General features: G+C 50.9%; 2 protein-coding genes across 7 annotated transcripts in view; one reads left to right on the top strand and one right to left on the bottom strand.

Moving 5' to 3' along the window:
- Positions 1-5,146, top strand: COA6 (cytochrome c oxidase assembly factor 6). Of its 2 annotated transcripts, none has more exons than XM_024561864.3 (3): positions 1-220; positions 636-813; positions 4,839-5,146. In XM_024561864.3, exons 2-3 carry the CDS (start codon positions 670-672, stop codon positions 4,932-4,934), a joined length of 240 nt encoding a protein of 79 aa, XP_024417632.1. In that variant the 5' UTR covers positions 1-220; positions 636-669; the 3' UTR covers positions 4,935-5,146. The 2 variants fall into 2 exon arrangements, with proteins under 2 accessions (XP_024417632.1, XP_024417631.1); XM_024561863.4 differs by having other exon boundaries at positions 2-220; positions 655-813.
- A 1,320-nt stretch (positions 5,147-6,466) lies between these two features.
- Positions 6,467-24,109, bottom strand: part of TARBP1 (tRNA guanosine 2 -O-methyltransferase TARBP1) — a 56,995-nt gene continuing 39,352 nt past the window's right edge. For 3 of the 5 annotated variants that reach the window (XM_053912416.1, XM_053912415.1, XM_045196359.3), the window contains exons 22-30: positions 23,408-23,557; positions 22,494-22,580; positions 16,439-16,635; positions 15,423-15,504; positions 13,474-13,645; positions 9,962-10,153; positions 9,660-9,784; positions 9,086-9,222; positions 6,467-8,760 (exon numbers count right to left, since the gene is read on the bottom strand). In XM_053912416.1, the coding sequence (XP_053768391.1) occupies positions 8,577-8,760; positions 9,086-9,222; positions 9,660-9,784; positions 9,962-10,153; positions 13,474-13,645; positions 15,423-15,504; positions 16,439-16,635; positions 22,494-22,580; positions 23,408-23,557 (1,326 nt within the window). In that variant the 3' untranslated portion in view covers positions 6,467-8,576. Of the gene's footprint in view, positions 8,761-9,077; positions 9,223-9,659; positions 9,785-9,961; positions 10,154-13,473; positions 13,646-15,106; positions 15,205-15,422; positions 15,505-16,438; positions 16,636-22,493; positions 22,581-23,407; positions 23,558-24,109 lie in introns of those variants that run through there. The other 2 variants (XM_053912417.1, XR_008425270.1) reach the window with 2 other exon arrangements.

Here is a 24,109-nt window from a genome sequence, read left to right as displayed (position 1 = left end):
GTCTACGGCAGCGCGTGAGGGTCCTTGTGAGGCCGGCTAGTGCGCCGTTGGAGTGGCTGGCTTCCAGTGCGGAGTCCAGCACCGCCTGAGCCGCAACTTGCGGGCGAGGCGACCTTCCGGCGGCGCCAGGACTGGGGCCGCGTTCTCCCCACGGTGCTGGGCGGCGCGGCCCCTTCTTCCGATCGGTGCCGAAGAGGACCGGTTCTGGGCGGGCAGAGAGGTAAGTTCGCTGTTGGCCGGCGGACGGGCGTGCGTGGGGTGGACCTGGTAGGTGGCTGACCGTCCGGAGCCGCGGTTACTCGCCTGCGCGACCGGTAGACGCCTTGCCCTGCTCGATCATTTTGCTCCTTGCACTAATATGGAGAGCAGATCGGTTCAAACAGCACCCGGTTAAAAGGGCACAGCTGCCCTCGTTTTACCGATGCGGAAGTGGCTCGAGAGAACTCAATGACAGCGAGAGCCCGGGTTCCGACTCAGCCCCGAGCCGGCTGCCGCTATGGGCGGGGTCAGACCTGGCGGGATGTCTCCTACGCCAGCTGGTCCTGTGCAGCGGAGGTCGGCCCCGTAGTTTGAGCTGCACCGCGGCAGTCCGAGGCGTAGCTCTGAGAACCTGGCGGCCGCCTTGTTCATGGCAGATACTGCTTTGGCCGGCAGCTCCAGCCCGCCGGGATGACAGCCCCGTCCATGAAGGAGAGGCAGGCCTGCTGGGGAGCCCGGGATGAGTACTGGAAGTGCTTGGACGAGAACGAGGACGACGCTTCGCAGTGCAAGAAGCTAAGACGCTCCTTTGAGTCAAGTTGCCCCCAGCAGTGGGTAAGTCACGCTTGGACGTGTTTCTCTTTGCTGTTGAAATACACAGAGGGTACCGTGAGAGTGGCAGACTGTGAAATGAAGGCTGTCTTAGGCATGTCAAGTCAGCAAGTCAACAAGTCAACAGAGGCTGCGAGAGGCAGAGAAAACCTCGTCTGGTCGTCCTGGCTCGTTTTATGTCCTTCCATCAGGCCGACCTCTGGGAAAGGTCACCTGGCGCTTTAAGGATCATTGAAAAACAAAACACATGAACATAAGCCCCCAAAACCCAATCCACTAAACTGGTAGGCTTCTCCAGGATCTTCCCAACAGGTAATATTTAATCTTGGGCAAGAGCAGGCTTTGCCTGCAGAGTTGTGGAAGGAGCGCTCTCTGGAGGGAAGCTCAATGACACTTAAGACAACCCTGCAGTGGGGACACGCCCAGGGTGTCTGAGGAACAGCAAGGAGAGATGGCAGAAGCTAGGGTCAGGGGTGCTGGGAGGCCACGGACGGTGGCTCTTAGTCTGGGTGGCATGGGAAGCCCTTGGAGAGCTTTGAGTCGGGAGACAAGCGAGGGGCGGCAGTTGGTGGAAAGTCCATGAAATCAGTGAGGTGTTGGCATCGGGGGCCTAGCGGGAAAGTGGGGAGGGGGCAGTTGGGGTGGATGCCCGGCATTGGGACCGCAGAAAGGCTGCATCTGTTGGTGAGGTCAACTCCAGGCTTTGGTCCTGGGAGGCAGGAAGCTTGGAGGACAAGGCGATTGAAGAGGTCAAGGGGCCGTAAGGCCAGGGTATTGGTAGGGTCAGCCACGTGCATCCTGACCTCAGCCAAGTGCTGATGTGCTGTGGGACAGGACAGCGACCCACAGAGTGGCAGAGAGGCCCAATGAGGACAGCACAGGGGAGCACGGCTGTGCTCACACAGGCTTCTGCAGCACTGGCAGTGACAGCCACTTCCCACCACCAGCTGTCTCCTTTTGCAGCACTACCCGCGCGAGCCCGCAGCTGGTTCTCCCGCTCTGCTGGCTCCTCACCCGTTGCTCCCCTTCCCCTGTGCTGTCTTCCCATTAGGACCCCATTGAGGTCCCACCCAATAGCCTGCAGTAAAAACTGAGACGTTTCCAGAGCTGTGTGTGAGGAGCTGGGGCAGTGGCGGGAGGGGAGAACTGCAAGTATGTTTGGAGGGCTTCTGAGTGAGACGGCGATTCCGTGAGCTTTCGTCTCCATCCGGCCTGGTGCTTTGCACAGGAGGGACTAAGGCTCAGAAAGGCGGGGTCATCGGTCTCTGCCCCCAAAGCTTGTGTTCTTTTACTCAGCTCTGTGGTGGTAGCACCACCCACCAGAGCCCTCCACAAATAGAGCAGCCAGACATCTGGTCCCGCCGTCCATTTCAGATGGCTTTTCCTGCACAGCTTTAAGAAGTCTCAGATTCCAAGTCATGGCGTGTACACTACGACTCCGTGTCTTGTTGAGTGGTCCGGAGGCCACTCGCATTGTATGCACATGGTCGTAGCCTTTAGAGAAAGTGCCATGTGCTGGGGGCCGTGGACTGTAACCGAATGAGGAGGTGAGGAGGACGGTGTGGGCGAAGGCGTGGAAGCCAGGAAATGAGCACCTTCGGGGAGTGGGGCGGCACTGTGTGTGTGGGGGGGGGGGGGGGGGGCCGGTGGTGAATTCCCAGGATGGACGGGTGGGCGGAGACTAAGGTATGAGTGACCTTGTTTTACTGAGGAGTTTGGATGTGAGCTCAAAGGCCCTGGGATACCCAGAAAGATCTTTGAACAAGCAAGTGACAAGGTCAGATCTGGGTTTCAGAAAGGTGGCCCTTGGCAGCAGTGTGACAGATGGAGCAAGGAGGCAGGGCAAGCGGGGAAGAGCTGCTAGAACAATGCCAGTGGTGGGGGGAGGTGGCCTGTACCGTGGGGACCACAAGGGGGAGGAGGTCTTCGCGTCTGGGCGGAAAGTGCTGCAGCCACTGAGGCTGGTCCTCGAGGGGAAATGCGTGGGGAGGAGCTCAGTTCTGGACTAGCTGGGACTGACATGTCGACAGAACCTCTAAATAGACGCGTACACTAGGCGTTGGAGACCGGACGGGAAGTGCAGAGATCTGTCGTTCGCCACCAGCGCGTTGAAGACATTGTGCACTCCTGCTGTGGTCCCCTTACCTCTAACAGCCGCCCCTGCCTGGGCCGCCTGAGACCGCCAGAAACCTGCAGCCTGACAGTCAGATTTGTTGGCCAGGGAGACCACACACCCCAGAACTGGGGGCGTCTCACCCAGCAAAGGGAAGGTTGCCAGAGGGTGGGGGGAGGGTGGGGCTTAGGTGACACTGAAACAAAGGGGTTTTGATAGGCTCAGAGCAAAGCGGACTGCGTGGACCAGGTCCTGGTCAGCCTAGACAGAGAAGGGGACCAGGTCCTGCTTCCCACCGGGATAAAAGCTGTACACGTCAGGAGCCCTGGGCCAGAAATCGGGCTGCAGCTCCGTGTCAGCTCCTTTGAGCCTCCAGGGACAAGTGGGTCTTCCCTGCTTACTGCTGCCTCTTCGAGGAGCATATTTCCCTCAGTCTGTGATGTTAGGAAACAGGTTTCCTGGTGAAGAAGAAGGGGCATCATTCAGACGGTCTCTTAGGAAAGCCCACCATGGTCTGCAGCTGCTCCATCAGCATCGCATCCCAGCCTTCTCCGCATCCTCGCCGGCGCTTGTTTATGGATTTATCGATGGCCATTCTGACAGGTGTGAGGTGGTGTCTCACTGTGGTTTTCACTTGCATTTTTCAGATGATTAGTGATGTTGAGCACCTTTTCATGTACCTGCTGGCCAGCTCTGTCCTCTTTGGAAAAATAACCTTTTTTTTTTTAATCTAGAGAATTTAGTTACCTTTCATTAATTTTATTAATCTTTACCTTTATACTTTCTTTACTTTAAGATTATATAAACATTTATATTTACTTTACCTAAAAAAATTCTTTGTATTATTGAATCCTGTTTGCTAATATTTTGTTGAGAATCTTTGCATCAAGGATATTGGCCCATAGTTTTCTCTCTTTTATAATGTCTTTGTCTGGTTTTGGTATCAGAGTGATAGCAAAGAGTGAATTTAGGGCTTCACAGAGTGAATTTGGAAGTGTTCTTTCTTCTTTGATTTTTTGAAATAGTTTAAGAAGCATAGGTATTAATTCTTCCTTAAATGTTTGGTAGAATTCACTTTTGAAGTCGTCTGGTCCTGGATTTTTGTTTGTTGGTAGTTTTTGATTTCTGCCCCAATTTCATTACTAGTAATGTCTATTCAGACTTTGTTTTTTCCTGGTTCAGTCTTAACAAGGTTATAAGCTTCTAGAAATTTATTCTAAACTGAATTTGTTGGCATGGTGTTCTTTAATGATTTTTTTAAATATTTATGTGGTGTTGGTTGGAACTTCTTTCGTTTATGACTATTTATTTGGGCTCTTTTCCTGATGAGTTTGGCTAAAGCTGTGTCAATTTTGTTTATCATTTCAAAGAACTAGCTCTTAGTTTCATTAATATTTAATTTTTATTTCTATGCTGTTTATTTCTGCTCTGGTCTTAATTATTTCCTTTCTCCTATTTACTTTGGGTTTTGTTCCTCTTCTAGTTCCTTAGTTGTAGACTTAGATGGTTTATTTGGGATTTTCCTGAGATGGGCCCGTATAGCTACAAACTTGCCTCTTGGAACTGCTGGTGCTGCACCCACAGATTTTTGAAAAGTCATGTTTTCATTTTCCCTTGTCTCAAGGTGGTTGTCATTTCCTGTTTGATTTTGACTACATTTCTTAAGAAGGCTCATGGCTTAGTCAAGTGTTCGACAGGATCTGTAATCCGAAAGGCTGAGGACTTACTGGTCCGTGCCCACTTCCAGGACTTCCCACGTCAGAGACACTCACGGGAAATGGCTCTGGAATGCAAATGACTTCATGACTTGACTCCTTAGCCGGTTCATATTGAGTAACGTGTTACATTTAACTCTGTGCTTCTGCTTATCTAAGCTGCGTAACTTGCCCTATTTCATACCCTTTTTTCTCAACAGATAAAATATTTTGATAGAAGAAGAGACTACTTAAAATTTAAAGAAAAGTTTGAAGCAGGACAATTCCAGCCTTCAGAATCAACTGCAAAGTCATAGGCTGTTCCTGGCCTTTTCAGAAAGGGAGAAGCTCTTCCTTCTGGACATTCGAAATCGGCCCACTGATTGTGGGGCGGTAGGGGTTTGGATCATGGTAAAATGCCAGCTACTTCTGTACACACAACCTAATGATTAAAACGATCGAGCAACGGTAGAGTCTGTCATCACTCAGACTCTGAAGACTTGAAATAAAATGGTGTGAAGTATGCTTAGTTTTAATTTAGTAAGAAATCAGTGTTTTAAGAAAAAAAAGCCTATTATAAAGTACCTATTTTTTGGTTGGAGGATGGGAATAGGCAAATATAAGATACTGAAAAAAGTAGGTTATTATGTGTCCTGGGAGTTACCACTTTAATACAGGCAAAGCATGTAAAGTACACAGGTAAAGTAGTACAGACCATCCACAGAAAACTTAGCTAACATCACACTCGGGGTGACATGTATTTTTCCTTCCAAAAATCAGTAACGAGGTGAGCGTGTTCCCTCTCACTCCTCCCGTTACCACTTCATTGGTTTCCTAGTGACCGCACGAAGACAAAAGAGAAATAAAAAGCATGCAAACTGGGAAGGAAAACCGAGTCTACTCATAGGTGATAGTATTATCTCTAAAGAAAACCCCCCCCAAAACCAACAGAAAAACTAATAAATGAATCTTAGAAAAGCGGCAGGAAACAAGGTTGGAACACAAGAGAAAGTCATATTCTTGTGTACTAGCAATGAGCAGTTGGAGCGTGAAAGAAAAAACACATTTACAATAACACTAAATTTTTTGTAAAAAGGAGTACTTCAGTATATAGCTTACAGTATGCTCGACACCTACAAAAACAAACCCTTGAAATCAGAGAAGACCTAACTAGTTGGCAGTACTTACCGTGTTCGTGGATTCGATGACTCAGTACTGTGAAGATATCGTTAAATTCTCCGCTGTTTGTTCTATGGGTTCAGCACAGTCCCAATCAAACCTAACAGCAGTTTTTTACAGGTAAGGACTAGTAACCACTGATTCTAGAATTAGCATGAAAGGGCACAGGGCCCAAGAGAGCCAAACGGTTCTGAAGAGAACGAGGCTGGAGGATCCATCACGTGATCACGACAGTAATCCGGGCGGCACGGCAGTAGCAAAAGGACAGGCACCGAGTTCTGCAGACCGGAGCAGACTCCAGGTACACACCCACACAGTCCGCTGAGTTTGCATGGAGGTAAAGGCAAAAGAATGGAGAAAGGACCATCTTTCCAACAATCAGTGCTAGAAAAAGTGGATGTCCATACGCAGCAAAATGAACCTTGACATTGCCTCACACCTTATTTTTTAAAAAACGGATCATAGATTTAAAGATAAAACCATAAAACTTCTAGAAGAAAATGTGGAAGAACTCTGCAAGATTTCAGGTTTGAAAATAAATTTTGAGATAACATCAAAAGCAAAAGATAACATGAAAGGGGGGGGAAAGCTGCATTAGATTTTATGAAAATTAAAAATAGTTGCTCTATGAAAGATACTGTTAGAATAAAAAGAAAATTTCAGACTGGAAGAAAATATTTGCAAATCACGTAACAAAAAGAAGTATCCAGAATAAAGAGCTCTTAAAACCCTTTAAAAAACCAAATCGCCCGAGTCTAAGAAACGGGCGTAACGTGGTAACAAGCAGTTTCAGGTATTCTGTAAAGGTGCTTCTCGTTGTTGGCAGAGCACCCCAATTCAGACCGTGCCGACCTGTCACCACACACCTATTAGGATGAATTACAGGTGGACAACGTCGAGCGCTGACGAAGACGCACATTCAGCCCTGGTGGGAATGCACACGGTGACGCCCCTTTGGAAACCAGTTTGGAGTTTATGAAGTCAGACGTACGCTTGCCTCGTGACCAGCATCCCACTCCGGGTATCTCACCAAGTGAACTGTACGTGAGTGTTTCTAGCAGCATCACTCCTGATTGGCCCCAACTAGAAACAACCCAGATGCCTGCGGCAGAGGAATGGATACATGGTAGTACGTTTATACGCTACCACGCAGCGATAAGAGATGAACAGCTGAGTCACCCAGCACCACAGGTGGACCCTAAATGGATTTTGCTCTGTGAAAGAAGCCAGACCCAAAACGCTATGTATTACATGCTTCTGTTTATGATTCTGGAAAAGGCGAAACGGGTAGAGAGGACTGGTCCGTGGTTGCTAGTGGCTGGGAATGGGGAAGGGGCTGGCAGGGGCGAGCTGTTGGCGGTAGTGCTGGTGGTGGGTCCGTAGGGGAGCTCTTGTCAAAGGCCACAGCGGCCTCTGCCCGTGGGAACACACCAGACAAACTTAGTTGATGGGTCGCTGACAGGACGCTGGACCCATACTCCTCACAAGTGTCAAGGTCAGGAAACACAGTGAAGGACTGGACGCCTGCCCGGCTGGCAGAGACTGAGAGCACAGGAAAAGCAGATGCAGTGCGGGGCCCCGGGCTGGCTCCCGGGACGGGGACAGGGTGTCGGTGGGAAAGCAGGAGTCTGGCAGGGATGGAATCGGAGTCTAGTGACCCGCACCGTGATGTGCGCACGTCTTAGTGCTGGTGACTACCCGAGTCCACGGTTCCGTGAGGCCCTGGTAGAGCCATCCGGGAACAATGCACTCTCTTTGCAACCCTTCTGCAAAACAAAAATTGTATCACTAAAGCTACAGAAGAAAAAAAACCCACAGATGGTGAGCTCTGAAATGTAAATATTGAAAATGACCCAGACATACCGAATTTTTCGGACTGTAAGCTGCACTTCCTCCCCCAAATTTGGGGGGGAGGTGGGGGGTGCGTCTTACAGTCCGAATGTAACTTAACATTTACATTGGTGAAATATGTTACTTACGTTATTAAATATTTTACCACATTTTTTGCTTCAAGTTTTTTTTTCCTATTTTCCTCTAAAACCTAGGTGCGTCCTATGGTCCAAAAAATATGGTGATTGAAGTTCATTGCTGGGTGGTGCTAAATAGGATTTAAAAATGCAGTGATCCCAACATCGAGGGTCCGTGATGTGCAAGAGGAAGTCGCCTCCTTTGGGTCCATGTTGGCAGCTGTCAGAACAGAGCGTTTCTAACCACCACTGAACTCTGAGCAAGGGTGGCATATGAACATTTCAGTACAAACTTCATAGGAATGATTGCGACCTGGTTCCTGGCTTTAAAAGTAAATGAAAACCTATCACCTGAGCGTTCTGAACTTCATAGGGAAGCTGGCTCAGCACCTTGCCAGCCGTGCTCCCCGAGGATGGGCAGACAGAGCTGCACGGAGCCCACGGACCCTCCTTCCCACAGAACCCTTGCTTCCTTGCGCCGTAGGGGAAAGCGGGCACGGGCAGAGCCGCCGTGAACTGCCGCGCTCCGCAGCTCACGTTTCCACCACCACCGGTTCCTAGGAAAGATGAAGTCTTTCAAAAATATATGTTTTATTTCCACAATTGCTTAAAACATTTTACTAAAGAAGCAATACAATTTGGCTAAAAATGTTTAAAGGGGACAACACAGTACGTGTTTAAGGCACATGGAAAAGTTTGGCATTAAATTGTAAGAAAAAATGCAGAAATTATCCCAGTAAATTCAGAATCTATTTCCTCAGTCCAAACAGTTTCCTTTTTAAAACAGTGTGTCAGCAGCACCAGCAGCTGATCTCAAAAGGCAGGGGCCACAGGACGGGGCGCCCCTGTGCCGCGGAGCTGCTGCCTGGTGTACTCCCAGACCAGCAGCGCCCCACTCACGTGCACGTTGAGCGAGCGGACGATGCCCTGTTGGGGGATCTCCACACAGACGTCCAGCTGCTGGATCAGACTGACGGGGATTCCCTCACGTTCGTTCCTGATGGAAAATGGGAAAAGCGAGGTTACTTTGCTTGCAGTGAGCAGTGTTTTTCTCAGGTATTCTGAATGTTACTAGAAGAGACAAACAAAATAAAGTAATTCTAAATTACCAGGAAAATGAGAGGATGAAAAAGGTTTATGGGTCAGTTCTGCTCACCTGACCATCCCAAACAGGTAAAATAAAATGAAAAGTAGGGGGCTCTCCGTGAACATTACAAGTCAAAGGTCAAGTGCAGGTGTAACATTAGGGGTCGTATTGGGAGTCCAGGTAAACTAAGATTCCTGGGACTGAGAAGAGTCACTGTTGGCAGAGACCTGCATACCCCAGCAGGAGCAGGGACTTCTCCGGAAAGCAGTACTGGGTCAGGTCAGCGCTCCGGGCCGTCTGCTCCACGCCGATGACCGTGTAGCCTTGGGCTTTCTGCTGCTGCAGGTAATCCGGCAGCTGCGCTGGCTTTACCTTCATCGTTTTAAAAAAAGCAGGAGGTTAAATCATTCAGCTCTAGCCGTGCTTGGAATAAAATCCGAGTTTTAAAAAAAGCCTTTATTAAACTAAGTTGTTTGAAAGTCTTTTTAAAAAGGACAGAAATACACATTATCAACAAGAATTCCCCAATGTCATAGAAATGTATAGAAATTATTCTTAAGACAGTGAGTTGCAGAACACATTTTACTTACTGAAAAGAATTCAACATTACTTCTTTCTAAAAATACAACCACGTGAAAAACAATAAAGGAATAGGAGAACAGAACTGGGCTGTATTTTACTTTTATTTTTGAACTTTTAAAGGCCGGACTGCTGTAAATCGCTGCAAGTGAACTGCTGTAGGAAGATGGAATAATACTACAGAGTTTGGCAAAATAAAAAATTTTAATAACACATCACTTTCCACTCACCTCCACTAAAGGAAGCCACTGCTCCGCTGAGACACTGAGGTGCTGGAACTGTTTGTCGTGGACGCACTGAAGGTTGCCGACGACCAGCACCGAGGCCCCGAAGACCTCGCAGGTGCGGCACAGTCCTGGAAGAACAAGCTGGAGTCGCTGTCCCCGGCACAAGCTGAGCGCGTGACGGCCCGCACGGCCCTCTGGAGCGCCCAAGGAGGGTCGCACGTGGAGAGACGGCCGGGCGTGGCAGTGCCCTGCCTGACACTTGCACAATCAAAGACTTCAGGCAAGCCCCGGAATGCTCGGTTTACCTCCCAGATTGGTTGGCTTATCGATGAGCGAGGCCACTACGATCAGCCTCCCGGTGGACTTCCCCAGCCTGGACGCACGGTCCTGAAACACTAGCTCCAGGTCCGAGTCGGGAAGGTTGCTTTTCCACGGGATTATCTTCTTCTGCACGTCAGCCCACTCGGGTTGCCTGTCTGGCTCGCCTGAGTTGGAACCTGGGGGGGAGCAGTAACCCTAAATACAAACCCGTCTCTCTCTCACATACTGTGCATGTTATGTGTATTTTACATATATATAGTTTAGGAGTTTAAAATGATACGATCAGGTTCATTAACCAAAAACTTAACTTGGATACAGACACAATTGCCATTTTCAAAAGTGATTTTTTAAGTTTTCAAATTCGACTCTACTAACCGATATATTACAACATCTCATTAAAACCATCAGAAACTTAGACACACTTTTTTTTTTTTACATTTTATTATCTCCAAAATTGGGAAACATCTTAAAATTCATTGGGTGTCATAGTTTGCGAGTATTTCTTCTTAGAGGAGATAAAATAATGTGTATCTTACAAACAGTAGTGCATTAAATTAGAGTTTTGTGCAGAAATATATTCCTGAAAACAATGTAAATACTCTTAAATTACTTTTCAAGTGCTTGGGGGAACATTTGTAAAGTAAAGGGTACTGACTGTCCTACCTCATCTACTCCAGCGAGTACCCGGAACGTTACTAGCCTGTCCAACCACTCTGCTGTCTCCAGCACAGAACCCAGCCTCTCCCCACCCCAGACTGTGACAGCAACCCAGGAGCACCTGGCCACTGGGGGTGGAAACACACACTGAGAACTGTACCAGAGCACCACAGAGAGGGCATGCACACCCAGAAAGGGGTCGCTAACGTCTGGGGGAGGGAGGGGCACAGGGAAAGGCCCGGAAAGCTCACGGGAGGGGGAGGGGTGAGTGCGAAGCTGAGTGGGGCAGCAGCTGCACGGTGGTGCTGCTCAAGAGCAGGTGCTGGGCGGGGGGATGGCTCTGCCTGGGGAGGACTCTGTGCATAATGATGAAGAGTTAATTCTACAGTGGGAGCCAGTGAAGGATTCGGGAAGGGTGATGACAGAAGTGGTTTTGAGTTTCAGAGAAATCCCTCTTAAAGCCACGCAGAGGTAAGTGGGGGCTGGAAAACCATGAAGAGGCCCTTGCACTAGTCCAGGCAAAGACGGTGACAGTCCAAATTAAGTCACTGCAGGCGGGGCCGGAGCAGGAGCAGCCAGGTCACCAAGTACTAGATGGGTGTGCAAGAGGGAACACAGGAAGGAACGGCCTCTACGTGACCGGGCACTGCTGGTGGGGGGTGGGAGAGGGGCAAGTTTGACAGACAGGTGAGTGCAGTTCGGACGGGCTGAGCAAGACCTGAAAGTTGGGGTGGCACCGGCGGTGGTTTCAAGCTGTGGAGATTAAACAAGGAAGCCTGGCGATGGAACGTTCAGGAGACCCCGACAGCAAGGGTGAGCAAACCGCACCATGGTGCCCTGCTCTTCACCACACACACAAATTGAAAAGACCCCTTCGCCTCTTCGCATCCACTGGCAGAACTCGGCCCACCTATCCGCACGTGCTGTATGCCACCCCAGCCCCCCCCCCCCCCCCCCCCCCCGCCGTCAGGCTGGCCCCACCACACTGAGGCAACGACTCTTGCCACTGTCTTTTGCCCCAACCTTCACAGGAGCTGCTCTGTTTGGGGGAGCTCCTCCCCCAAGTCCCTGCTTGACTTGCTCTCACCACACTTCGGTCTCAGCTCCGAGTCAGCTCCTTACAAAGGTCGTCTTCAGCCTGGCACTAGCTCTCTGACCTGCTTGCTTGCTTTCGCAGCTCGTGTTACCCACCTGACACTGTTACGTACTGGTTGGGGGTTGCCGGCCCTGTGGGAATGTAAGCTCCGTGAGGGCAGGGCCTCGGTCTGTGTGCAGCACACAGGAGGCCATCCGTCAGCCTTTGCTGAGTGAGTAAATTGAAGGTATACGAGGTCTGTCCAGAAAAAGTCCAGCCATTGTTAATATAATGAGAATGGTTTGTGCAACATCGATGTAGCCTGGCAGCCAAGGAGAGTGGACTGGAATGCACATGTGTGAACGATGACGACTTCTCTCTGCTAGTCAGTGGGGGCGGTAGACGCTGTTGAGTGAGCACATGTACTGTGTGGCCGTCACATTCAAAATGCCTGAGCGAGTGGAGCAATGAAGATGCATCAAATTTTTCGTTAAGCTTCCACATTCCTTCACAGAATGTATCCGGATGACTCAGGAGGCTACAGCTATGGGCAACTGGTGATTGGCAGCTTCATCACAAAGATGCACGCGCTCATGCATCACATCTCATGTAGAGTTTTTTGGTGAAACATCAAATCACACAGGTGACTCAGCCCCCCTACAGCCCAGATTCGGAGCCCTGTGACTTCTGGCTTTTCCCCAAACCAAAATTACTTTTGAAAGGGAAGAGATTTCAGACTGTCGATGAGATTCAGGAAAATACGACAGGACAGCTGATGGTGTTTGGGAGAACTGTGTGAGGTCCCCAAGGTGCCTACTTTGAAGGGGACTGAGGGATCATTGTCCTACATACAATGTTTCTTTTATCTCGTATCTTCAACAAATGTCTCTCTTTTTCATATTACGTGGCTGCATACCTTCTGGACAGAGCTTGTGTGTCTTTAAATGCATTAGTGAACCATCTGGAGTATTTGATAAAACATGACCTTTCCCAGCTCTCCTCCACACCCTGAATTTAAAAATCTAAGGTGGGACCCAAGGGCCTGCCCCTTTAACAAACTGTCTAAGGGATCTTGATTACAATTTTAGAGAAATTCCAGAGCACAAGTGGGGGGATGAGAAGTGAGGTTGAGGAGGAAAGTCAGGAGAGTGTCAAACCAGCCAGTAAGTGTCACACAGAGGTCACGTATGATACGCGAACAGCGTTCTGATTTTCTGGAAGAAGTTTCCGTGACAGTTATGGGGTAGGGACTCTGAACAAGAACAAATTGTGACAGTGACGAGGACCTGCACTATGGCTGCAAAATTATTAAGATCAGTTGTGATTTTAACAATGGGTGGGACTTAACCCTTGGGTTTTTTAGGCCCCTGGCTGGGAAGGGAGGAGGAGAGCTGCAGGGAAGGGAGGGTCCTAGGGAAGCTGGAGGAAGGGAGGGTAACAGGGGAAGTGACGTCTAACCAGACCAGGAGGGACTCAGTCACCATCTCTGCTTCATTACTAAATGGGACCAGAAATGTCATAATTGGCCACTAGCTTTACATAATGAAGCAGATCAGGCTCCCTTTGGCTTTTTATGGCAAAGCCAGCGGTCACCTAAAAGTACTAGAAAAAGTCATACCGCATTTTTCCACCGTCTCTTCCCTAAGTGGAGGAGCAGAGTTCACCACGCCAATGAAAAGTGGCATTACCAGCCGCCTAGTCTAAGGGACTTAGGTCAGTAAACCTAAGCAAGTCAACAGTGTGGAAAATAAAACTTCCTTTCACCTGTGTCCTGCTGAGCCCAGTCACCTGGCCCCAGCTCACGGAGCCGAGTTGGACAGAAGTAGCCCTGAGGCCTGGCAGCTGGAGGAAGGTCAGTGAACCTGGTGAATTTGTCTATGGCGATCCACTCGTCCTCGACGAGGCCTGAGAGGCGCGGAAGGATGTAAAATATGGTCTGGAAAGAAAATCATAAAATCTCAATTTTTTCCCTTAAGAATAACAAGTGCATATTTAAAGGGCAACTTATTATGACTACTGTAGTTTCCCAAACGGTATCTGGTCAAATTGCGTACTTCCTGTCTTGCAGCAACTGTCTATAAATGTGCCGTCCTGTCTAAGAAACCAGGGGCTTAATCAGGAGACCCTCGAGCACACGCAGCGCTTGCCCTCTGCTGACCCCAGGCGCATGCACTAAACCACCGCTCTCGCCAGGGCAAAACGGGCTGGGAGACGCTGGCGTTTGGCATCATTTGGGAAGACGCTACTTTCTGGTTACTGCTTCTCCATCAGCACTCAAGTTCAAGCTCTTTTGATGCCATATCTTTACTTGAAGTTGAAGCCGTTTAGCCTTTCTTGGATTCAACTTCCTCACTTGTAAAGTGTGGATAAAATCAGGTTAAAACAGCACATGAAAAGGCGTGTTTGGTAAAGTGCACAATAAACAACAACTATTTAGTCATCACAAAAACAACCCTTTCTTACCTATGAGAACTGAGACCAAAAACATCTCCAAAGGCGAGCAGGCACGTAAGCAGCAGAAGCACAAGTAACAAGAGATTTTAAAATGAAACAAATGTAGAACAACATGTAAATCTTTGTGTAAGTCTTTAAATGCATACGAATGAATACGGTTTTCTTCATGCAGTATTTGTGTGAATTCAAACTAGCGTGATTGCAGCTAGGTCTTTCATAGGTACTAATACAGCTACACACGCATAGACAGAACTCTTAGGCAGCGTTGCTTTTTTTACACGTGGTTGTGATTCCTACCACGAATGAAGAACAAAGTAGGTACGACGTGAGAGTGAGGCCAAGGCAGGGGAAGGGAAAGCGAGGGACTCGCTCCTGTGGAGGACTGATCAGAAAGGCTGGCTGAGCTCTAGGGGGCTACTACGGACCCTTCAGAGGAATGCCGAACCGTGCGTTCTGGGCGCTAAGGGACACAGAACAGAGCAGGGTAAAGTACCCGAGAAATCCTAAACCATTTTTGAGATGAAGCAACAGGAAGTACGTAGTAGTAATGTTCTGTGACGAGTATCGCACAATATACAGATGTGTGCTTTTAAAGGCCAGCTTATCAGTAATCCACCAACATAATGCACTTGTGCTCGGCAGCTAAAGATACTGGTACTTCCAGCTTCTTCAGAAACAAAGAACGAGGTCAAGTATTTCGACTCCAAGGGAGAAAGTAATACAATTTCTACAAATTTTAGTGATTTAGATGCGAAGTTAATTGACTTATATGCTAGTTGTAATCATCATTTTTAGTTATTAAAATTACATAAGCACATTCGGTACGTGGTGCATCATTTGCTATACAGTTTCAGTCACTCAAACACCTGGAAAGGCAATTCACAAAAAAGTAGATCTTTTTGGTTTTTTGTTAACAATGGGCTTCATTACAACAAAATCTCACCTGCACAAACGTTCTCACTCATTTCCTTTTAATGTCAGAACAGATTTCTGTACAGAGTTAAACATTCCCCCTTCCAGTGTTTACAAGCCCGACCCTGCCTGAGAAACAGAGAGTGAAAATGACTAGCCAGTTGTCACTGAACAGGAGTGAAATGCAAGCAAGTCGTCTGCACGAAGTGACATTAAACTTGACAGTGTTAAGGTGAAGTCTGCAAGCAAGGGGAACGTTAGGCTAATCGTAACCCTTCGACAACTACGGCAAGAGGGGTGTCAGATCAACAGAGCGGGAGAGTTTACACGCGATCACCTCTGCTCACCTCCAGGCAGTAATCCTCCAGCGGGTGGAATGTGGCAAAAAAGAAATGGTCTTGGATGCGCTGCCAGTTCCTCTTGGCGTTCCTAAGGGTTGAAGGTACGGTACGAGGTACCGACACGGGGGAAAGGTCAGATATCTTACAGAGGCGCTGCAGCACTTAGAACAAATGGGAAATACTGTGAGTTTTACCCTCAGGTTTGTACACCTGTATCTCCAAGGTCCACCTGCTTTAAAAACTGACACTACATTGGATCTCTTAAAATGGAACACAGAAACAGACACCTCAGAGCCATACACCAGATAACGATGCAACAAGTGTGTGACCCTCCCTTCCCTTCTTTCTAAAGATGAATAAAATCTTAAAAAAAAAAAAAACAGTAGGTGGGTAGAGGGCTACGGAGCGTGGCCACGGAGGTACCTCGGTCATGACTCACTAGGCGACCTGTCTGTGCCATGTGCTAACTTGCCGGTCAAGGTAAAGGCCATGACGGCGTGCTGCTGATTTTCCAAACACCGTTTGCTATGCCCGACTTGCTGCTTCCAACCTCTGCCCATTGGTTTCTGGAAGTCGGTGCTTTTGCGCACGCGAAGAACAACCTGGTAGTGCATTCTTACCGCCTGGGGCTCTGCAGTGAGAAAACCTGGCCCTCCTGGATGGTGGTGATCAGTGCTACTGGTGAAGTAAAGCAGCACCACCTTGGGGACGAGGCAGTCAGTCCAGAGACCAGGACACCCGGGCCTGTGCTGTGGTGACCTCCCCCAGGAAGGGGCTTTACCAGTCACTGGGTCACGCGCCCCTCCCGCTCCACCCACAGCAGCAGCCGCGTTTCAGGAGGTTGAGATGGAGCCGCCAACCCCCCCGAACTGTAGTTAGCTGCACATCACACAGGGGCCACGTCAGCTCTGCCTCCTCCCGGCTCTGCACTCCATGTGACATTACAACGAGCTGAGACGAGGTGCCTGTGACGAGCGGTCCTCTGCACCCCCTGGACGATGCTGCTGGCCGCGGGCCCTCACCCTGCTCCGTGCGTGTTTTCCACTTGACTGAGGCTGGATTCAATCACAGGCGTCACGGCGTCCAAGTCTTCCACCTGCCACGTCTTACACATGCCCCAGATTTTCTTCAGCGCCACCAGCGCATACAGCCGGACGCTGAAGTTGTGACTGAGGCCCCACCGCAGCACGGTGGCCAGGGCCCGCTTCAGGAGGAGCTTCTGGAAAGAGAAGGACAGCTCTTTACATGGGCCATTCGACCCCCGACTGAAGACAGAGGACCAGGTCAGCACTGACGTCACCACACTCGCGGGACTCCCCATCTTCCCCCCCAGCCAGATAGGGCGCGCTGGCATCACGGTCCAGAAGACAGAAACCCCCGGCGCTTTGCGGTCACGCGCAGTGCTGTGGCAGGTCCCCATCTCCAGGACCTGGGCAACATGGACAGGGTGTTTTCCGGCTGACCACTCTGTGACCGCGACATCTGAAAACCATGGCCCCATCCCCAGCTTGTCTTGTGCTGAAAACGTTGGAATCGCTCCTCAGGAGCCCTGCTTTCTGGGAAGTTGGAGGCCCTCCCACAGCCAGGGGTCCCTCCCTGTCGGGACTCCGAACTGCCCCACCGTCCCCTGTGGTGACCTTGCACCCACAGAGCACCGCGGGGCGGCAGGGAAATTAAGAAGTGGGGAGGAAAGCGGTGAAGAGTTTAAGCTTCCCCGGTCCTTCCCTGTGAGCACGCAGCCTGGGGAGGTCGTGCAGTGCCAGTCCCGGATTTTAAAATGACACAGTCCAGCTGAGAGCGAAGGGAAGTGACATGTTAATGTGGACTCGGATGGGCTCAAACGTCCAGCACACTGTCGGGTGCCCCTCGATGTTCCCGAGTAGCAGCCTACGGGGAGCCTCTACTGACGGACTGAAGACCACCAGGCTTTCTCTGGGGACGAACTGCAGATGTGCGTAACCCTCTTCATTACACCCCTCCCCTGGACACGTCCTCGACACTGCCCACAGTCACCTGACTGCCGCATGCTGAGGACACTGCTGGGACACACACACACACACACACACACACACACACACACACCCATCCCGCCGTGATGAACGAGAAACCAACGCCGCCCACCGAGCAGGTTAGGCGGAGTCGAGTGGCCAGTGGGGCCCAGGTAGGAGGGGCAGCCATGCAGAGGAGGAAATGCACTCCCTGGGCTGGCAGGGGGAGCGGGGGAGTGGGGGGGGGGGACGCCCGGAGCAGCAGCGAATGGCAGCTTCTGAGTGACACACACCAGGTCTGCACCCGGGTCTACAGGCGGGGAGCAGGGCAGGCTGACACGCTCACATCCCTCTCCGCCACTGGGACGCAGGCAGAGGCCAGGGGCCTAGAGTATCAGACACAGAAAGCGCAGGACAGACACTAGCGTGAGGGAAGGGGGGAGGAAGGCGACACCAATGGGACCCAATCACAGCGCCCCCAAACAGGGCCTTGCCCCAGCCACACTCACCCCACTGCCCACCAGCCCACCTGGTCTCCGCTCACTTCCAGACCCGAGCCTGCGGGTCCTCCCTGCTCCCTCAGGCTCTCCCCAACGGGACCCTGCTCCCTCCCTCAACTGGCCTCACAGCTCTCCTCCCTCCTAATGCCCCCTCTCCACCCAAGTGCCCACTGGGACCTGGGACCTCCTAACCGGCATTCCCACCTTCTCAAGGCACAGAGCAGCTGCACCCCTGCCCCTGTCCTCAGTGTGACTTCCGGACGGTTCCTCCTGCACCGGCACTTAAAGCCCAGGATCCCCCGTTCTGTGCCCAAAGCCGCACCCCAGACCTTGTCATAAAACCTCCCACTGCTCTTTTCTCTAACGTTAAAACCAGGCGTTCCAACCCCTGACCCCGAGTGCCTCTCCCCACTCTCCCTGCTGCGGAGCGCTCACGCATCACTGCAGCGGATTCACCCTGTGGTGACCTCCTGCTGCCCAGCAGGGGCCCTTGGCCCCTGGCCTGGCTCTTCTAAGACTGTGCTCCCAGCCCTCTGCTGCTGCTCCTTCATCTCCTCCCCCTTAAGTGCTGCTGCCCCTGGTTCTGTGCTGGGCGTCCTCGTTTTCCCAAAGGGCACACTCCCTGCAGGTGGCCACGTTCGTGTCCCTGGCTCCGACCCACCCACAGTCCCCAGACCATGGGCCACAGCTACTTGTTTTAGTTGAACTTGTTCTTGAGATGACTGTAGGCGACAACACAGAGATCCCAAGCCTTGTACACAGTGCTGCGGCTTCCCTGATGGTACCGTCAGGTAGGACAGGTAGTAAACAGGTAAGGAGGAGGGGCGTGTCCCACTGACGCAGCAGCCTGAGGCCTGGTCCATGAGAGTGTGGGCGCCCAGACGTCACGGGCAGGGACAGCGGGCTGCGACAGCGCAGGAGGAGGGGAGTCCTCGAGACTCTGTGCTGGGAAGGGAGCCTCTGTAGCAACTTCACTCACTTAGACAAAGAGCCTTTACTGCCAGAGAGAGAAAGACTTCGCAGCTGTTCATTATTCCCAAGGTTTGGAAGGGGGAGAAGGAGGGGCACCTAGAGGCTGACTGGCATATATAACCCCTGAACCCCAACAGCTGGCGCACTCAGATTCGCCGGGTGCCCACTGGTAGCCTCAGCTCAAGTGTGTAAACACACTAACACACTAACAACTTCCCTCCACACGTGGGGCAGTCGGACTCGCCGGGTGCCTGCCTGCGGCTTCGTGCTCACCTGTGCTTCACAGATACACCTGCTGCCTCATTCCCACCACATGTCGCCTCTCGCTTGAGTTTGTCTGTGGACAGTGACGCAAGAACTGAGGAACAAGCTCGGGGCAGGGGTGTGGGGGTGCCCCTGGCTTGGGCCTCTCCCCAGTAACGGAAACACTGGCTGAGCTTGTGTACGTTCCCTACAGCGTCACCACGTGTGAGTCTGTGTAGCCACCGTCACAGTCAGGGCACCGTGCAGTCCCCACGCCCAGGGGGTCCCTCCTGTGCCCTTTCTGGCCTCACCGCCTCCTTCCCACGCCCCTCCCCCACAGCTGCTTTGGTATGACTGGCAGTGCTTTGAAAAATAGCTTTTAGTCTGTCGAGTTTAGCTGCAGAAACAGACCTTTCTCACTGAGTCTCAGGAAGCACAGAAGGAGCAGACTCTGGGCTCTCAGCTGAGCCACCAGGAGCTACGCCATGAACCAGCTGCCCCCCACCGTCTCCCGTCTCCAGATCAAGAGCCACCACCACTGCCCATGCTAGGCCGGGCCCCCCGGCTGCAGGAGTGCTGACAGACAGGGGCGCTGGCTCCCCTGCCCCGCGTGTCCAGCCGCCGTGTGACTCACGGTCAGCAGTGGGCACCCGTGACCCTCACGCAACGGGAACTGAAGGCACACTGTCCAAGTGCTGGGTACGTGCCCCCGCCCAACCACCCCCGGATTTCTCACCAGTCTTCACAACCTAACCCTCAGTCTGGGCTATCCTGCTCTCCTCCGTTCCCCTTGCATCCTCCTCCTGTCCCAGGACCCCGGCCAGGCCACGTGACTCTCAGCTGCTGGGCTCCCCACCCTCGCCCTGTCCTTGGCTGTGATAGAGTCCGGAACTCTTCCCGCTGTGACTCGCCAGGTCTGGGGCTTAGAGGTCAGGGGTTGTGCAGACTGGCCCCGACTGGGTTGGGACAATGATTCCACGGTGGCCATGGTGATGTGGGAGCGGGACCGCAGACATCATCTTCCTCACGTCCCATCGGGGGACCCACCACCAGCGGGACTGACTACTGCGGCAGGCTGCCCACACCATGCGGTCACCGCCGCCACCACCACCGCCCACCCTCCACTCTCGGGAAGCAGGTGCCCAGTGCGGCCCTCATCGGCGGTGGGATCCGCTCCCCATCCTGGAGGGCGGGGCGCCTGCGTGAATTACTCGGAATTCTGCACAGGAGGTTCGTCATCTCTGGTTTCTCTCCTCACTGACCCCACCGTTTATTTCTCTCACTATGGACTCACAGATACTTCCTGTACACTCTGGGTTGGAATCCAGTATCACTTTACTCACTGTGTTGCTCACGCTGTTTCAGTCTTAGCCATTGGGAACCCCTCCCGCGTATGTATGTGTGTGCACATGCCTGTGTGTGCGTGTGTACGTGTCTGCATGTGTGTCTGCATGTGTGCATGTCTCTGTGTGTGTGTGTGTGTGTGTGTGTGTGAAGCGTTTCCTGACTTCCTGGCGCTATAAGACGCTCCAAGTTTATCTTCTGTATTTCTGCCCCAGTTCTAAATCCGCCATTTCTCCCAGGAGCTCCGGTTCCTTCCAAGAGAGAATGGTGTCAGAAACCAAGGCCTGGGCGCTGGGGGTACATGACCTGGTACGTGAAGGAAACCCACAGCCGTCCTCCACAGGGGGGACAGTCCTGTAACCACGGCACCGACCCAGGGCACCGCCCGTGCTGCCAGACCGTGAGGGTCCAGCTCAGCCACAACGGCACCTCTTGTGCTTATCGACAGGCTCACCCACTGAGCGGCCGCCTGGCCACCCACAAGCAGGGCGTCGTGGGCGCCCTTCTCTCTCAAATTCCCAAGTGCACGCAGGACCCCGACCTCTGCCCTGTCAGACAGCAGGTTTGAAGCTCATCTGACTGCTCAGCGGGGACCGCGCACACAGGCTAAGTGACAAAGGACACACTGTGAAGAAAATGGGAAGCCTTCCGTGACTGTTCCCTAGGTCTCTGAGCAAAAACACAGTCATCAGGTAGCATCAGGTCTTCACAAATTGGAAATGGGGACTCACAAGGTAAAAGAGCTTGGTCTTCGCTTCGGTGCCTCAGTTTGGATTGTTTTTTCCCAGAAGATGTTGGAATTGAGATGTTCTATTCCATTAATCAGCATCCCTTCTTTGGATGTTTTGAGATTTTAAAATAACCCTAAAGTATCTAATACATGGCAAGTACAAAGAGGGCCTAACTGAGGACCAGCACGCTGTTTATACCAGGTCTAACGGGACACCTCCTAAGACGGGCTCATTGTCAGAACTCGTCTAAACTCATCCCGAGCTCTGAGCATCCCCCCCGGCACCCCCCCACCCCCAACACTGCCAGCAGTAATGCAGCGCGCCTAACCCCCCCTCAGTAGACAGCAAGCAGAGTTCTTTCTGCCCATATTTAAAACGGGAAGTAATGTTTAGTGTTACCGGGTGCTGGAGCTTTCTGGAAACTGACACACCGCCCTCGGGCTGACAGACACTGTAGGACGCCACCAAGTTTAGATCATCGCGATTTCAGAGGCTAACAGGTGGTGGGGAGAAGGGTCCCCTTAGGGCTGGTGAAGGAGGCTAACGACTACATTTGATCGTTATGACTGTTTAAAGACAAGAACACTTTGAGAAATTCTGGGAAACCATTTCCCCCTTATTTTTACTTCACTTTGAACACTAAACAATACTTATGTCACACACCAAGTTTCTCCTAAAGCTGACAGCAGGTCTACCTTCCCCATAGGTGCGACGCTCCAGAATCTACCTGCAAACCTAACTGGCAGGTTTTCCTAAATTCTTCACAGTTGCCACAGTGATGAACCAGAGCACGCTGGGGCCTCTGCTCACCTAGGAGCCCCCTGAAGAGACTGCCCAGAAGCTGGGAAGGGCGTGGCCTTCACCCTGCACGTGGCGCCGGTCATTTACATTGACCATCAGTCACCCAGGAGCTCTCAGTACTTTGACCGCAAGCTCCTCTGTACAAGGGCTTGTTAAGTAACTTCCCCAGTCAAGGAGCAGTGACATGCAATCGGAGAAGTCCTCTTTACATAATCATAGTTAAATACTTGTATAAAATGAATCATAACACCACCAAAAGTGGCCCGTGAAGGTGTCTGGCGAGGCAGTACGTCGCCCAGTGCCTACGTGAGCAAACTGTACCGTCTGACTGTGCGTTCCCGTCTAAGTGTGTGTGCGCTGGGGGTGGGGGGTAGTGGAAGGGAAGAGGAGAAACTAGAAATAACATGAGGAATGCTCCACATTTACGAAAATTAGTACGAATACACAAAATTCTATTTTGACAGTCAAGTGTAAACTCTTCTTACAATTTAAACTCACCTTTTCTGGAATATTTTGAGTAATGATGTCAAAATGCGACAAAACCGCTAAGAACGTACAAATGCTAGTTTTCAGGTGTTCTTCCCCCTGAAAACAACCAGACAGACGGAACAGTCATTCGAGGCTCACTGCGGTCCGACCCCACGGGGCCCAGGAGGGAGGTGGTCTCCCCCACCCACGGCCGCAGCCTGGTGGGGATATGGGATTAAAAGCAAAGTAACTTCCCAGAGCCAAATACCTACACACGAGACAACCTACAACCCGACAACCGGCAGACACTAGGAGGCACTAACTAACCTCCTGTGAGCGGAGGGGTGGGGTCAGGGTGCATCCCTTCAGGAGAGGCGAGGCAGCAGGGTGAGAGGGAATGGCCAGAGAGGAGCAGGGAGGAGACAGAACAGGTGGCAAGTGAGCAAGACAGAGACACAGAGGTGAGTGGAAGGCAAAGGCAGCGACCTGGGGAACGCCAGGGTCAGGGCTCCGACATCAAGGAAGCCTAGTGGATGACTGTGAAAAGCCCTGAGGGAAAGCTATGTGAGGGCCTTCAAGTGCAATTCAGGAACCTTCCCAAACAGTCATTTGGGATGAAGCCGTGGCGGATGCCAGACAGACTGGAGAAAGACTCAGACAGGGCAGCTCTGTAGAACACACCTATTTCTCTCACCTCCTAATAACAAAAGCCTTTTCCATCTTTATTTTGTTAGAGGGGAAGAGCTCTCAAAAGCACAATGGTACTTGAGCTATACCAGGGATTTCTGTCTCCTACGTGTTCAAATCTTGCAAAACACAATTTAGGAGTCAATACGTTGGAGAAAGGACAACTGATAGTCAAAAGCAATTAATTAGAGCAAAACCTCCCAGCACAGCCCACATCTTTCTTAATTTAAAAAAAAATATGAAAAATCTTTACTTACGTAAGAAAAGCAATCCCAGAACTTTGGAAGAAATTGAGGGAACTTATGAAGGATCAATATGATGATCCATTCTATATAATACTTTATGGATGCCTGATTACTGATGAAGCCAGCCTGGAAAATCTTGTTGATGATTCTATTCAAGAAATTCTGAGAAAAATGAAATTCAGACATTAAATTGTGTTATGGTTATTGTTTTAAATTTCTTTTTACTAAGACATAATTAACATATAACATTGTCTGAATTTAAGGGATAAAAATGTTGACTCGATACATTTACACGTCACGATGTGAGGACCACCACGGCATTAGCTAACGCCTCCATCACGTCACATAATTATCGTTTCTTTTTTGAGGTGGGAACAATTAAGATCTAATCTCTTAGCAACTTTGAAAATGGTTATTAATTTTAGTGAAAAAAAATAGTCACCGTTAAAAAAACAGCTTGAAGTTTTATTATAAGTAACTATTGAATCTACCACTCTGCAAACAACGACCCTAACAACCTTTGGCTGGAATATGGTGACGAGGCACTTCTACTGAGTAGTTCATGGTTCACTTGGACGTCGATTCTGGGAGAAAGGTTCTCATCCTCCGTAATTTTACAGGGAAAGGAAAAGACTCAGAAAAGTTGAACAACTGTCTCAAAGCCGCGTATCTAGTACGCAGAGCAGCCAGAGGCAGGTCAGGATGTGCCAGGAC

Source organism: Desmodus rotundus, chromosome 10 (genome assembly GCF_022682495.2).
Source record: "Desmodus rotundus isolate HL8 chromosome 10, HLdesRot8A.1, whole genome shotgun sequence".
Lineage (NCBI taxonomy): Eukaryota > Metazoa > Chordata > Mammalia > Chiroptera > Phyllostomidae > Desmodus > Desmodus rotundus.
Note: the sequence above shows the minus strand (reverse complement) of the source record. Positions and strands in the feature narration are given on the sequence as shown.